This window comes from Achroia grisella, unplaced genomic scaffold (assembly GCF_030625045.1).
Source record: "Achroia grisella isolate CSIRO2021 unplaced genomic scaffold, CSIRO_AGI_Agris_v1 utg1304, whole genome shotgun sequence".
Classification (NCBI taxonomy): Eukaryota; Metazoa; Arthropoda; class Insecta; order Lepidoptera; family Pyralidae; genus Achroia; species Achroia grisella.
In genome coordinates this window covers 590,712-608,140 of record NW_026712617.1, presented here as the reverse complement: position 1 = coordinate 608,140, position 17,429 = coordinate 590,712, and the positions used below count along the sequence as shown (strand labels likewise).

The window sequence follows — 17,429 nt, the reverse complement described above, 5'->3', positions numbered from 1 at the left end:
AAAAATTAAAATAAATAACAAGAAAATTACAAGACCAAAAACAAAAGGTTAAGTGAGCTTAATAGGTTTTTATGTCAAAAATTTAAGGACGAAGCTTGTAAAATAAAAGATATAATCTTTTTTATTTTATGGTAAATTTTTTTGAAGCACGTTCTTACTGGTATTTATTTCTAATTTGGAGTCATAACTATTAATTTAAATATAATGACACGAAACAGCAATGAAAATGGTATTCACAGCATTGGATGTGACAATGTAGTGAAAAAGTCGTTCACACCTTTATTCATAATTTACTTAAAGTATGAACTTAAATCATTGATAAAAGTTGAGACCTTAAAGTTTAAACTCCATTCATAGAAAATACAATTATGTTGTGATATTATTTTAACAGCGACAACTTCTAAAATGAAGTTCAGTCGCCTCTTTGTAATTTGTTGTGATCCGATCAATTATTTACAATTTTCCGAGTTCAAGGTTATCACTTTGTGTTAGTCATAAAGTAATAATATTATATGCTCAAATGCGAAAGAACTCTTGATTTATCGCCATCTTATAAATGGCTTGTTTTCGTAGAAGATACGCCAAAATAAGTATTTCGTTTACGTCCCGCCACCGCTTCTGTTCGCCCTACAATATTCAGGAGAAGGAAAACAGCTATAATTTATACCGAAAGAGACAGAGATAAAGGATTTGTTGAGTTAGAAAGAGAGACATGGTAAAACAGGATACTGTTGACGCAGCATTGTTGAAATTATGTGACAGAACGTGACCATTTTATTATTTGTTGTAACAAAGTGAATATCTTAACAAAGTAATTAAATACAGCTCTGTTTTCAAATTCGGAATAGTTAAAGTTCTAATCTTCTTATATATTGTGTAATAGTCAGCATTTAATAAATAAAATAATGATCATATTGAGTTTATTATTCGGTAAATATTAAAGTAATATAAAAGTATTGTTTTATTTAGCGATTACTGCTAATATTGAATAAATATAAACATTAGTCACTTATTTACAACAACATAGACATCGACACAATCGACATAATTATCAAATGCATTTTTTATTAATTCAGATATTAATTTTTATTTTGATATAACTTGTTAAAGTTAAATTTAAATTTTGTAGATTATCTCGTACATAAATAATATATTATGGTAATTATATTTTACAAAACATATAATACATACCCAGAATATTAAAGACTTATTGTAAACTCATAACAATATTTTTTTATTACAGTAAACCTTTAACTGATTTTATATTTTCAGGTAGCAAAGGTGACCGGATGAATAATATGTAAGACGTCACCTTGTGACCAACCACAGACAATACTCTTTGTGAGTGCCAACCAGCCGGTTAAACACCAAACGAAGATGGGTAAGAAGAACTCCAAATTGAAGCAGGACACCATCGACAGGCTAACCACTGCCACGTATTGTAAGTAGTTTTTTTTTAATTAGTTTAATTAAATTTAAAAAAATGTTACAAAGCATTCATCCATTGAAGAAGACAGCGTGAACCCACTAAAATAATAATACTTCGTCACAAGACGTAAAAAACAATGAACAATACATTTAAAATACACTTGGCTTAGGCCTGTGAATATCATAAAACCGGCGAAAGCTGAGGAAAGAAAGGTAAATAAATAATAATATTACTGACATAGAGACATAGTGAATAAATCGTTAACAATAAAAAAGGTACTAAGCTATGAATGCTGAAGGATAATAATAATATATGTTTATCGCGCACAGTAAATGTGGAAGAAAATATATGGGAAATAGTGCACCACAAAAGGTGGTCTTATCACCATGGTAGAGTACACAAGGTATCATGGCATGTCGGTGTTATTAGCGTCAACATTCTACCAATAATGACTTCAATGGCTACGAGTCGTTCCGTAATTGTTATAGAGCAAGCCTCCTCCTTACGCTTATTAGGCTAGTAGAGTTCATGAAGTGATTGTACACCCAAAGATGTACGTGAACTAGTTTGCAGATCTTTTAGTGTTTAGTTCATATGATAAAAAAGGAAAAAATATTATCAGTAATAGGAATATATATTTAAAGGCTTAGAGGTTGACCAACTTTTCTCTAACTCGAGTCGGGAACGAACGAACCGATTCTCATGAGAGTTGAGAAATTGAGCTATCCCAGTCGAAACTATTGGTTAGGGTAGTAATGTGTCCTATCATCTCAAGGAGTGCGGTGGGCACTTAGGTTGTAGTAATATTAACTTTGGTAAGTACACTCTGGTTTATGTTATTCAACTATGCATCTCAAATTTATTAAAAATATATCTGCTCTATTGTTCAACACTAAACCAGAATCTGTACAATGTTAGCCATTTAATTGAGCAAAACATATAGTAAATATCAATTCAGATATAAAATTTATGATGACAAATTAGTATTCGTAACCTTTGATTTCACTTTAGTTACCCTTATAATACCTTATAAATGAAATACTTAAAGTTGCCAACTTTATGTAAGAAATATATTAGGTATATAAACAATCCTTGCTTGTTTAGAATAGATTAGAAAATCCTTTATTCCAATAAACTTAATTTAAGCACTTTTCAATAGTCATCAAAAATTTTTAAGCTTATTAAAAAAAGCTGTCTTATTACAAGAAGAATGAGCAAAATAATTGAAAAAATATTAAAATGAATAATATGGACTATATATCTACATTATCATTACATGAAGCAATCTCTTTTTACATTCAAAGTTATTCGAATTGTAGTGGTTATTAAGACGTTTTACACCAACTGCTTTAAAATGTATCTATATGAACTATGTTCATACAGTTGAATAGTTATCAGTTTAAATTGAATCGACCATAGCACGATTTTGTGTACGTAAAAGTAGTCAGTCGATTTATTCAATACGTCTATATGTCAGTAGCCCTCTTTCAGCAAATGGGGAGTGTCCCCAGCGGACAACCGAGCGTTATTTCATCGAATTTGAACATGTCATGTCGTATAAAGTTGTTATGGTTCATACTAAATCTTTATGATGTCTATGTAATTTAATAACTGAATGTTTAATTTTGAATAGAATAGTATATAATAGGATTTATTGACTCTATCTAAAATTTAAGTAACATAGATACAAAAAACAACAAAAATCATTATTACAAACGAAAATGAAAATGCCCGTAGGCGTCAATGTGGGCCACAATAAAGCCACAACTCAGCATTATGCGGAAAATATGGATTGCAGTGCCGATTTACAGTTAAGCCCAGTTTTGTTACGAGCCTTAGCATTTCCTCAATTACATTGAAATACAAAAAATATGTTTATTAATAAATAAAAACATTCTGAAAAAAAATCGTTACTATCACTTGTGATTTATAAATGCTCTAACCTGACATGATATATGACATTGCCTAAGCAAACACTATTTATAAAAGAAAATACATTGTCCTTTCAAAGATTTTTATCAATTAAAGATATTCGTGGAAGGCTGCCAATTGAAATATAATGGCAAAAGCGAAACATTCCGTATACCATCATTCGCATTTGTTAATTAACGTAAAGGTGGACTGATGATTAACGAGACAGCTTGCTCCAAATTCCTAAAGGAATGGGGACGTTTGGCAAGTTGCGCATTTAGCTAGATTTAAACGAGGCCTCGTCCTTGCCAAGTGGCATCATAAGTGAAAATCGATTCATCAGCTCTCGCTCTCGGCTGGATTGTAATTAAAGTTGGAACAATCGTGGTTCTATGTTAGAGCCACTTCGATGTTACGTTTTATATCGAGACCGTGAAATTTACCCAAAGGATTCCTTGAATATCTAATGCATTGTTTATATTAATTAATTTAATTATTTACTAGTATAGATTATAAAGATTTGTTACACATCATTTAGATACATACCGTGTACGTGAAAATTTAATTTTTTTATTTTTGTTTTAATAACAATTTAACTTTTTGTATTTTGATATGCAGAAAATATAACTGGACTATACTACATTGTAACCGTTTTTTTTATACTCAGACCATCATAACTGCAAATGTATATTAATATGTGAGATTCATAATAAGTTATAAATTCCCAAGTCACATATATTTTCTCTAAATCTATAATATTTGGAATTTATTTGTAGAATTATTTTATTAACAAATCATTGTTCTCAATTACATTTTAACTCAGCTTTCTAAATTTCAATATAAGTTTCAACACAATTTCTCCGCTTGAAATTTGTACGTGAGCTAAATTCACGCGCATCGTAACCCATTTCCGTTTGTTAACATCACATCCCACTTGAGAACCCTAATACTGCTAACTGTAATACTCAAATAATATAAAAGTGACTGACATGTTGGAACTTATATAACGGTCACTCCAAAGTGTTATGATAAAGAGCTTACTGACTATTGACGTATATAGTACATACTTCTATATATATACATATGTCTATTTATGTTTAAAAGTATCTTATTTCGTCGACTATGTATTATTAAAAAGGCATAGTTTAGTCTATAGTTAGTTTAGTTTGCAACATTAATTTTAAAATAAATTTTATTATGAATTCCGTCGAAGATATCTTACTTTTAAATCAATCCGACACAAAAAATACTATGTCTCAATTTATATATCTGACTGACTTTCGGTGAAGTAAACACCGATGTCAAATCGAAATTAATCTGAGAGACGGTGATAGGCCGGCCGCTTGCCACGTTGGATTCGAATACCAAATATGTGGGCATGTCAAGTGTTGTCTTCACAATTACGTTGACAGTTGATGTTAGCAACTACACCATCTGGGATGACTGACTGTAGTTGTTGTGTAATACTGGATAAGATAAGTAACTTTCAATAATAGACTAATTTAATTATAATTATTAATATCCACACATCAGATTTCTTACGGAATAGAACGGACTTCTGCTCTTACTCAGTTAATGAATCTAAATAATTACTATAATTTTATTTAATATAATGATTGAGATAATTTTTAATGTTTTTATTAAAGTGATCTTAGATAATACAAAAGTAGCCAAAGGCAAGTGAGATTTGTACAATACAAACTTAAGATAAAAGACACAAACTTCTTAAGTAATAAATGAATACAATACCGGACTCATCAGAATAGAGGGATTTCTTGCAGCCAACCTTTGAATACTTACTAGAAAGGAATTATGAAGTTGTGGAAACAAAACTTTATAAATGGAAAATACTAAGCAGTATTACAATAATTAGGTAATTCCAATGTATTACAATTGTAACAATATATTTTACTAATATCTAATAATATATATACCACCGTACCACCACCATATCTTACTTGGTCAAAGGCATTGTACATAGTTGACGATACTTAGGATTCTCAACGTAAAGGTGAACACAATACTTATTATACTTTTAAATTAATTTTGGTTTGTTTTCGGTGCTTCTATCGCCAGAAAAGTAGTGAATATAATTTATTTTTTAATTATGGTACTAATTCACTAACTTTAGATCAAAATCAACACCAACTCCATAACGCTTTCGAAATATTTAATTATTAAAGTTTTTTTTATATTCAAATTTATTCATTAATTGCAGAAAACACAATACATTTGAATATTCACGGCATGGCACAGTTTGCAAATTTCCCCAATTGCTTGTCTCTAAACACATTATCATTTCCAGATGCCAAAATTTCATTCTCTCACCCAACCATTTTCGGTGATTCAGAAAGTGGTGAATTTTGGATGATTAGTTTATAATTAAATTCGTTATATAATAAATACCTTACTGTAATACAATTTAAGTATTGATTACTTAGATAGATGTTTCAATTTGAAATAATAAGTAAAATTAAAGCAAATTCGGCATTGTCATAATTTAATGTCATGTGCGTGTTATGGAGCAATGAAATTTGGGCACACCTTGTCACTATAGTAACTTGGTGGTATTCAATCGACGAGGTATAAACGCTGTCATAGAATAATAATAGTATTTTCTTTGCCTAAACCATAAAAGCTACTCTACCGAAATAGGAATGACTCGTGCTGAAAAAAGATAGTAGTTTATAAACTGTAGCTCTATAGCAGTGAAGCGAAAAAAAGCGTGTTAGAAAAAATCGTTGCTGATAATAAAAACTGGACCTGAGGATCTATCACCTAGATATTTATACGTGTATATTATTATCGATATGATATAAAATTTTATAAAATAAATTGCATATTAACAATTTTATGAAAAAAATAACTGTGTAAACTAAGAAAAAATTACGTAAGTATCGATATCGCAGGGCGGGGAAGCATATGAATGTCGTTTCCCGCGATCTCGCCCGCCACGAGCCGAGAGGTATACCATCAGGGTTTTAACCGGTAGGAGGCCGGCAGTACCTATTCGTCGAATTGTCTACATGACGGATTTTCCTGATGTAAAAAAAAAGGTATAGGTATCTACTATGTAATTTATACGAGTAATATTTTGAGCAAACGAACTGATATGCCGCCTTATGCCGAGTAATAGGTAAATGTCACACTGACATTGACAGCAACCTGATATCACAAAATACACTAACAAAGCGCCTCTATATCTAGTCGTTTCATGTCATACTCGCCTTCAGGCCGAAATTAGTTACTGATATAAAGCCCCTATGCAAAGGACATTTACAAAGTCTATTGTCTATTGTCAATTTAACAAACGAAATGGTAAATCGATAGACAAAGGTTTATCATTTAGGGAAAATGGCATTTTAGTTTTGAATTTCAGAACGGAAATGCATTTTTCCTGAAGTAATCTAAACGGAATATAATTCAACAAGAGTACTATATTTATACATATATAGACGTACCTTCAAGACTATTATACCAGATGGTATAGTCAGAATTATTGGCCTCTATCGACATCGTAAGCAACACAACACTGATGCCCAGTGTTGCTCACGTTACTGTAGATATATTTGAATTTGGTTTGTTATCGGTGTTTTTAAATTATTAATAATCGAATTTAAATATTATCAACTATTTTTTATTTTTAGTGTTGAAATGTAGGTATTGCAATATGTTCTGTAAATAAATAATCAAATAAGTTAATCATAGAAATTTAATAATAAATATAATATTTTGAAGTATGTAACAAACCAATAACAGAATATTCTGAATTTAAAACCTACATGATTTGTTTTTATTTTGTGATTTCATTAGAAAGCTATAAAACATAATATTCCCTAAGTTATCTGTTGCTATATTATTATAAATTATTATTTGTATTTATTTGTTATTCGTATTCGCAATAAACTTCGATACAATATTTTTCAAATTATTAAATACTAGCGTTGTGATTGTCAAACAGTACTGTGTAATAGTAGCTAATTGTAATTTACTGCCTCATAAATAAGGGCGTTAATTCTGTTGTATCTGGGTGTCTGTGATCCCGGAGTATTTGTAGATATAAATGGCAAAGTTAGCTTTATTGGTGTCTTAAGTGACAAAGTTTGAGTACCGGCGCCGGGTTGGCTGCAATCTCTCACGGAATGATAGCCTGCTTGTCGTACCTAACTGCTTGTGCCATCACTTATTGATTGTAATATGAATTAGAATTTGTTGACGACCTCTGATATATTTTTAGATACACTTTGTACTAAATCATTTAGGCTACTATCCCTGACTTACCCTTTTAGGTCCTCAAAGAACTTACTTTGTAGATTGTATTTCGTTCAAGGAGTGAAATATAGAGTAATGTTACATGATACAGTCGCATAATATTATAGTCCTACGGAATAGCAACGGGTGAAGTGTACCATGGATATTTCATTATGACATAATGTTCATTAGCATTGTTAATATATACATATAGGCATTTACCATCAGAGTGGTCGACAGTTTAATAGTTATTCTAATTACACATAAAAACAAGCATTAAATATATGAACAAATACACATTTTACAATATATAAATAAAAAATTGAGTATATAAGAAAATAAGAAGTAAATACAGTATACATAAAATTTCATACAGACCTTTTGCTCTTTCTTTATATGTATACCACAGTGATGCAAAAAGGTACCACATCATTAATGGTTTTTACTGAGCAGACACGGAAAGGATGCTGCTGCCGTATATCCCTATAAACAATACTTACATCTTAATATTTAACTCGATTTTGTGTTATACTAACTGTACCCACGACTTCGTCCGTGGAATGTAATGTTTATTTTTCTAAAAGAAAAGAAGCCTACATTACCCTTATTACATCCGCTACCTGCTCAAAAAGTCTCGTCAAAATCGGTCCAGCCATTTCAGAAATTAGTCGGAACAAACAGACAGACAAAAATTGTAGAAATTTATATTTTGATGTATGTACCGTATTTATATTCATATCATCATGTAGTAAAAAACGGTTATTTCAATATTACAAACAAACACTCCATTTTTATTTATTTGTATAAACTATTAAGTCTATATAATCATTATAGGCCAGCAGATATACAGTCTAAACCTCTTCTTGTTAGATTTACTTCATCCTTAAATTTTTTCATAGTTTATGTAATGAGGAAATCTTTCTTTTGACATTCTTGTCTCATCAAACTACTGTATAATCCAATAAACCACTAGAATAAAATACTTCGTGCTTGAACTGTTATTTTTCAATCTGTAGACAGTGCAAACTTCAACACAAGAGGATAAACATCTCGGTACCCGGGAGAATAAATACTTCTGGAATTTCTTAGTGACTATTCCATTCTGCCAATATTTCTACCGTAGGGAGAATTTGTACAAAGCTGTTTGTCTGATTCATTTCTGCCGTAAAGTAGCTAGCTTTTCAACTGCTATTTTAATGGTGTAAAAATATAACAGTCATATTACAGGTTACAGAGATTTACCTTTAATCCTTGAAATCCTCTAGAATGGTAGTATATAAAACTTACATAGCGAATCTCAGTACGTTTTGTTATATCCTTGATACTAACCTTGTGCAGTTACTATCTTTTATTATGTATATCTTTTCGTAGTTTACCATTTCAGTGACTTAAAAAATATATTACACCTTGTATTTAAGTGCTAGTTCCGCCAGGCGTCGTATATTACTCCATTGAAATGAAAAGTAATTTCCATTCGTTATCCACTGCGTAATTCGAATAGAGTTTCGCTATCTGAAAGGTCAGATTCAAAAATAGATTAGTTAGCTTCACGCAAATTTATAGAAACACTCCATAAAGAAATGTACGAGTAGATGACGTCAGAGAAATCCTTACTACTATTATGTAATACGAGTATTATCTTATCTGGGCTTTAGCAATAAACATATTATATAAAAACACTTTATTGCTGTTCTTTATCGATAATGAAGTTGTAGAAATGTAAGGATTTTCTTATTATTCACGTTCTTATACTGTGAATTTTATACTTACGAAGCTGCTACATACTAAATAGGTTATTCATATGTACAGTGAAATCGCGTGCTCCATCCCACTTTTATACTCGTATATGTACTTAGAGGTGTTGGAATTTCCCAAGGCTCGAAACTCTACGTCTATAGTTCTACACTGTCTTCTACAATGACATATTATAAACAAAATATAAAACTACGTGTTTAAAATGTGTAGTTTTTAAAGGTAGTGGTTTAGCACACCTCTTTACTATCCGATGGTCGTGGGTTCGATTCCTCGCACGGTACAAACATTTGTATTAATGAGTATGATTGTTTGTATCGGTCTGGGTGTTTTCTATGTATAATATGTATTTATTTACAAAAAAAAAATCCATGTATAGTTGTCTAGTATCCATAACACAAGCTCTGCTTAGCTTGGGACTAGATGGTGCTATGTGAATTGTCCTGAGATATTATTATTATTATTATAATTAATTTCAGCTGCTAAGCAACTGCTGTTGAGCTGTATTTTGATTGTAGGGTGCGATTAGGTAGTGAAATTGGGGGATAAGAGACATGAGATCTTTGTCCTCCAGAAGGACAATGAATTAATGGTGTCCCGAGTATCATATGATAACATGATGTCCATAATGCTTTTCGTGTATGGCCGACGGTTACCGTTTAACATCAGGTGAATCATTGGAATGGTAAAAAATTACGGCCCGTTATCTTTTTGCCATACAAATTACGTAGTACGAAAGATTAGAAACTTCGCTGTAGAAATTTGAACTGTCCATATATCTTAACTTATACATAAGAATAAGAAAATATGTATTATTTAAATTATATTCTGAATATGCTTCTATTTTCATTATAAAGCCCAAATTTATTTCTGTACAGTAGATATACTTATAGAAAATGTTCTTATACATCTAAATGTACGCAGTTGTGTCCTAAACCACTTATTTCTTTAGTACTAAACTTTAGTTGAATTTACAATTAAATTAGCGTTGTATGTTATTTGTAAGATATATAGGATAAGTAGAAATAAAAGAGATATAGTATAGGAGCTGTTTACTCCGTAGGGAAATAAACGTGGTGAAATATTGATAGAAATTAATTGAATTTCATCTTCCGATATTGTTTATAAACTACGTTATATCCTATTACTGTATAGTCAGTCACTTGTAATAGTGTTTCATCAACCATAATATAGGGAGTACGGAGTATAAATAGAAATCTGTAATTCACGCTTTAATAATTATATCTCGGTAGCCTATATCGATATATTGTTACCTATCTAGTAGAGGCCAGTTTGACAAACATATTAATTAGGATATGATCATGAAGTACTAGCGCTAGGACAATAAATATGAGTATAGCTTTATTTATGGGAGAAACTTAAGTTATGGGACAACGTATTTATAACCTCCACATTGGGCTATGCCTAAGTCGTAGCAATCAAAGCAAGATAAATTGAACGAAGTAGAATAGCAATCAGAGAGAAAAAAAATATAGCATTAATGTAAAGGCAACCTGTTACTACTCACCAGCTTTTCGTTGATGTTCGTGGTACAATGTAACGTTCACGTAAAATTTCAATATGATCCGTTCAGTCGTTTAGTGTCGAAAAGGTAACAAGCAGACAGAGGGGTGACGGGATATTAGTAATGTTGACTAGTGGTCTCATCGGCAGTAATCAATCTCATGACCTCCTCTTTAGAAACCATCGGAGTAATTTCTAAGTTACTAATACACCAGTCAGCCCATCGTTGTGATGAGTTAACTAACTGACTGAAATATTATTGCGGTAACCAAAAGGAGTATTTCATATTGTAGTTTATTGCAATAAGTGTGCAAATGCAATAAAAAAGTTTTTAAATCGAATAGAAGTTCAAAAATGGTCTTGTCGAATCTTTACATCTCAATTTTACTCAAACATCAAGTTATAAAGACTCTCTGTTAATTGTAATGGAAGGCAAGAACTGTACTGACAACAACACCGCTCTTAAATGATTGATTGAAGGATCCGTACTATTATTAACATATAAATACTTAGATATATATGTATTCATCTGTCTACTTAGTGTTCACACAATTCTGATAAGATTCAATTTAAGTATACGGTTCATCCGAGGGTAAACGATTACTGTAGCCTAGAAACCTATAACGCAAGTAGTAATGCGTGCGGTTTGCGGACTTTTACAATTGTTCGCTGCATTATAGCTTTAAGATTTGAGTTAGTACGTTTTTTTTTTAAATCTATGTCAAAGTCACTAATTTATTATATACATTGTTTCACGTTTCAAAGTTGCTGTTATAGTATGTATCTATATACATAAATTAAACACATTGTGAAAGTTGATGGATGAAGGTACCGGAGAAGGCCTGGACTTACCTATCATGATCAAATAGATAAGACTATAATTAAACAATAGAATGGCCGGAACCAGCTTGTATTCACGAGATGCGATATAAAGTTGGAAAGGAAGCCAGAAATGTATGTAACTACGAACCTTTGATGTTATGTATATACATGCATATATGGCAAGAAAGGAAATATTATCATTTATTGACGGCCTCGATGGTTTAGCACACTGCTATTCTTCTGATGGGCGCAGGTTCGATTCCTCACATGGTACAAATATATGTATTCATGAGTGTGATTGTTTGTATCAGTCTGGCTGTTTTCTGTGTAGGTATATTATGTATGTATTTAAAAAAAAACTAAGTATTTATATCTGTAGTCTAGTTACCCATGGCACTATGTTAATTGTCTAAGATTATTTGATAATTACTATTATTTAGTTATCATTAAAAACATATTTGAATCGAACAAAGTAATATGTTAAATATTATTTCAACCAATATTTTTTAATAAATAGTTTTACAGTTATAGTAAATACACGTAAAATAACTGTTCCTTATTTAATTATAACAAATATTTGATAATACTACAAATTAATTTTAATAATAGACATTTTATTTTTCGTTAATTTAATAAAATGCAATGAAATGCAATTGTGAAAGGTTTCATATTAAAAACACATTATAGGATTTTTTTTCTACATAGCTAGTCTTTATAGTTTCGCCGGACGATAGGCGGCGAGTGTAGATGGAACTTCAGACCTACGGAAGGATTTATGGACTCCCGCTTGACGAATAGGACTTTAGTCTGAGAGTACCGTTTGGGTCTGGCTCAGGCCGTCGAAATATCGATCACCATTTAAATCAGACGGGGCTCGATTAAGGGGAGATTATAGGCATAAAATAGGTTCAAATATAAGATCATAGCAAACATTAAAAAACACATTAAAAGATATATCAAATATATATCTATGTATATACGTAATCGGCAAAGTTAAGCTGCTTATAACTACTTATTATAAGTTTTCTTCGTAATAACGGTAATATAATTGGTATCAAATATAGCATTGATATTATGCATACAGCGTCTGAATAAGAAACACTTCTTAGAGTAATCATTTCTGAAGGCTAATAATAGTATAAATACAATTGATACTTAATTCTTAGTATTGGTTTCTTATTGAAATAGAAAATATATTTAAGATTTTATATTTAAAACCTATTCATAGCAGACATCATAAGAATATAATATTGATACAAAATATTCATTACAAATACTTATATTTATCAACAGGTCCTTTTTGGCTTTGATATATCAGAACTTGAAGTATCTAACAAATACCTACATACTTATCCCTTTCAAGAGTTAGTTATGAAAAGGCGCCACATGTCGCATCCACCTGGCGACTTTTGGAGTGTCACTTCACGCGTCACCTGTGCTCTGTTTGGTACAGTCACTGTCATAAAATAAAGAACAATATTATATTACATTTTGTTAGTTTCTCTTCCTATTAGTAACGCATACATGAAGGCGACAATGACGACATCTTATCTTGATGTTACGTATCATCTGCTTTATTATCTCAATTATTGATCAATTAATTTTTATCAACAGTATATACTGGTTGTGACTCTAAAAGAATATTAAAACAATTTAAAGTAGAAGTCACTAGTAGTTTTGTGAGCTATACAGATGGCCATCTATTGAAACTATTCCCAATTAACAATACAACTGTACTTTTTGTACTGACATTTTTTTTGCCAAACGGTATAAATAGACACGCGTGTGCTATATACTACCTGTGCACGCGGTTTATGTTATTCTAGTTTATACGACATATTAGTCTAAAGTTTCATCCAAATCCATTAAGTATATTTTGCGTCAAAGAGTAACAAACATATAATCATACATACTTACACATTTTCCCATTTGTAATATTAGTAAGAATAATATGCTCATATATGAGCTATCGTCTATGAACTAAGTTGTTATATGAACCCGAAATTTATATAAATTAATATCAGTGTTTATATATTTTAATGATGCTGACTGTACCATAGTTAGTACTCGTATAATCCGTAACTTTATCTGGACAAGTCAACTTTTTAACTTTCGAAGTTATGTTATGTTATGTCATTAGACTACTTTTATAGTTGCTATACAATAAACGTATTATATACATCACTTTTAAAAACATAATTACTTAAATTCCATATGATTTTATTATAAAATTATATACGACATCTATCGATACAGACGCATGCATAGAACAAAAGTCTTTCTCTCTCTCGTCTCATCTTTGTTCTGTGGACGCATGGTACAATCAACATTGAGATTTGGATTGAATCGTAACGACTTTGGATTCAATGCAGTGAGATAAAAATCTTATGTCGGAAAGAAGATTAACATATCGACTTTATTAGTCTCCTCTCTATTGACTTTAGCTATGCTAATATCGAAAAACGGAGTTAATTTTATATTTTACAAGTTTGTAAAAAATTGAATGAAAAATGAAAAATCATTATTCATTATCAGTTTAGTCTCTTATGAACGTAGAATTTTTTAATATAATATTTTTTCCTACCGTTCGTTCAGTACACAGATTCAAATTAAGAAGAACTGGCATAAACTCAACAGATTTTTTTTTCAATGCCTATTTTTACTTTGTGTACTTATGTAGGTCTCTATGTCTAGTATTGAATGAAAATTCCATGCATGAACAACTATTGCCATTTCAGTCAGTCATTTAAATAATCATTTAGTGCGTTAGGCCTTGCTAATTTTATCAGGCTTACAATCTTTGTTTGTCATACGTGAAATATGCAATGAAAACTAAGGTGTCTCCGTGATGATGATAGTATTTGGCCGTTATCAATGATAGGAGATCCCCTTATTGATTGAACATTAGCGCAGTTGTAGAACAGACCAATTAAATTATTATTACGCTGCGCATTCGACTATTATTCTGTCTTTAGATGGATTTACGTTCAGTAATAGATACTCGATCCTTCTCACGTTTAAAGGTGCAAAGAAAATAAAAGAGCATACTTTACTTACTCAACGGTTGTTGCAAACAATTCTATACTTACTTTGTTATTTGACTTGATTTCTACCGTGTATAAGTTATATGTGTTATAATATTATAGATTAAAATATATCTTTTTTACTGTGAACACATCTTTTGAAAAAAAATCATGCAGTAATGACCGAAAGAACAGAAATGTCTGTAGTTATAATATAAACCTTAAACTAATTATGGACAATAGTGATATGAATATATTGCCATTGAGTGGGAAATTTGCTTAACAAGCAAAACACTAATTTTCAGTAGCCGCCCGGAGGTAGTGCGATCGCGCACGGTGACACATATTCTAGCACTAGCATTTAGGTAGATACATATACTCGTATGTATGAAATTTTTGATCCTCCACATAACTATAGTTCATACAATATCTACACAGTGTTGCTGTATTGATCATTAGAGTGAAACCCTCACGTCACGTCTCTAAGAGGAGCCGTAGTTACGGCATGTTTATGGTCCGAGATAGTAGGGCAGATAACATGGAACTAGCAGGTAAAAGCATTCGTTGTAAAGGTGTTATACTTACTATTTATATACAAATAGTTGTTTACTCAACGGTTTCGATATACGTCAATCGTAATACCGTTCACGTTATAAGGCGCTGTCATTAAATTCATAAATGGAATAAAGCTTATAGAGCAGTCTACGAATATTATTGCCAATATAAAATTATGGGCAAGTAAGTTTTCGTAATGTTCCTTTAATGTTATCTAATTCAAGAGTTTTCTCCTACGTGTAATTTTAATTATTTCCTTTATATATTTATGCTATGTACACTCGAATATTTATTTAATTCGTAATGCATATAGTTTAATCATTTACAGTTGTATACATATATTTATAAATTAGTACAACTCATTATACTATAAAATTATTATATTTACACAACTATATAAAATTTCATTGAGATTATTTTATTTTAAAAATTCTTAAAATATAAGTATCGTATTTATTACTATTGAAAATTTAAAATTGTTTTCTATTTATCTAATTTTCAACTTTCTATCTCCATACATATATTACTTATATACATTTGAAACAATTTCTTAGCAAATTCCGTAATCTGAATTTCAACTTAACATGACGAAAGAGTCTATGAGTGAAAAATATATATTTATATCTCATTGAGCACTACTAATCGGTTATTACATTTTAATTGTTCTTAAATAATCTGTCTTAATATACTACAGACTGCTTGGCATTAAAACAATAATGGAACAAACAATGTTACACCGTTCCAGCGCAATGCCTCAGTTTCACAGTCTGTAGTTATTTTGTACGCCTTTAAAATGTACTATAAAAATATGTAACTGTTTCCAAGATATTTACTCCACAAATAAGTGTACATTCACTTATGCAAATAGCCTTAGATTCAGCCGCAATGGTTAGCCTCTTATATTTATTGTGCAAAACAATATTACGTAATTGGTTTCGGTCATTCGCGTTTATACTCATTTGCAATTAAATATAAAAAAAAACAGATACATATAGGTATATTATAACCATAGTTGTGTATAATCCATCAATTTATATAAAATGATAACTGTCTACTTTATGCATTCATAAAGAAATGTTTTCTGCTTTTGGTAAGCTTTTCGATAATACTGTATTTTATTTCCATTTGCGTGATACGCAAAAATATGCATTGAATTTCATATTCAAATTACACTCAATTAATTCCAACACTTTCTAGAATAATTTTATAAATTAATAACTACATATTTTATAATTTGATTTATATTTAAAAGCATTCGTTAAAATATTTATTAATAGCAACAATATTAATTCTTACTAACAGTAGCATAATAATGATGTCAATACTACAGAACATTATATATGTAATGACTTAATTTAAATGATTAATAATTTAATGATATTATTTATTAATTTCGAATTATTGTTGATAGTAATAAAATTCTTTAACTTTTTATAAAACTAATAGTACAATATAAACTCTGTTTGATTTCTTGTTTTATTATAAAGAACTGTAAGACCGTTGTCGTTATTAAATAGAGTTTTGTTAGGAGTGATTTTATCTCACAACCTTTTTCACTCCATGTACATTAAATATATAAGGAATGTATTAGTTAGGCTCTTTTGAATACTCACAGCTTTCAGGAGTTTGAAAACACTCTCATTTTACGAGCCTTTTTATGGTCCTGAAGTGATATGTAAATATAACATACCTATAAATAATCTGTAATACGTAAGTAGGTATATTCTAACGCACCGCATAGGTATGCCGACTAATCGATGAATTGGAACCATACAATACCTACTATATGACCGAAAGTCGGAAAAAATATTTAATAAATATCGATACGAACAAACGTTGCATCGAATATTTTTTTCATTAACTAAGTCAAATTATCATTATCGATATGAAATGTAACTAATTTATATTTTTATATACAGAAATTCTATAAGCTCTTTTCCTATATGATAATTCATAAACAACTACATAAATATACTCAATTGCCTCTACAGGATAAAGGTTGAAATCGCCCTCAAAATGGTTGGATAGAATGGAAATCGTTAGATCCATTTGAATGACGACCTCAATCGTTCTAATGTAGATATTATACATAATATGTATAATATACATTCCATTCGTAGATTATTACCTAAACAAAATGTAATAAAAAACAACTTGTTCCT

At 30.4% G+C, this 17,429-nt stretch overlaps 1 protein-coding gene across 2 annotated transcripts in view; it reads left to right on the top strand.

The window, feature by feature from the left end:
- Window positions 1-17,429, top strand: part of LOC131855126 (frequenin-1) — a 228,322-nt gene that overhangs the window by 91,216 nt on the left and 119,677 nt on the right. For both annotated transcript variants that reach the window (XM_059206370.1, XM_059206369.1), the window contains one exon: window positions 1,273-1,441. In XM_059206370.1, the coding sequence (XP_059062353.1) occupies window positions 1,378-1,441 (64 nt within the window). In that variant the 5' untranslated portion in view covers window positions 1,273-1,377. The remainder of the gene's footprint in view (window positions 1-1,272; window positions 1,442-17,429) is intronic.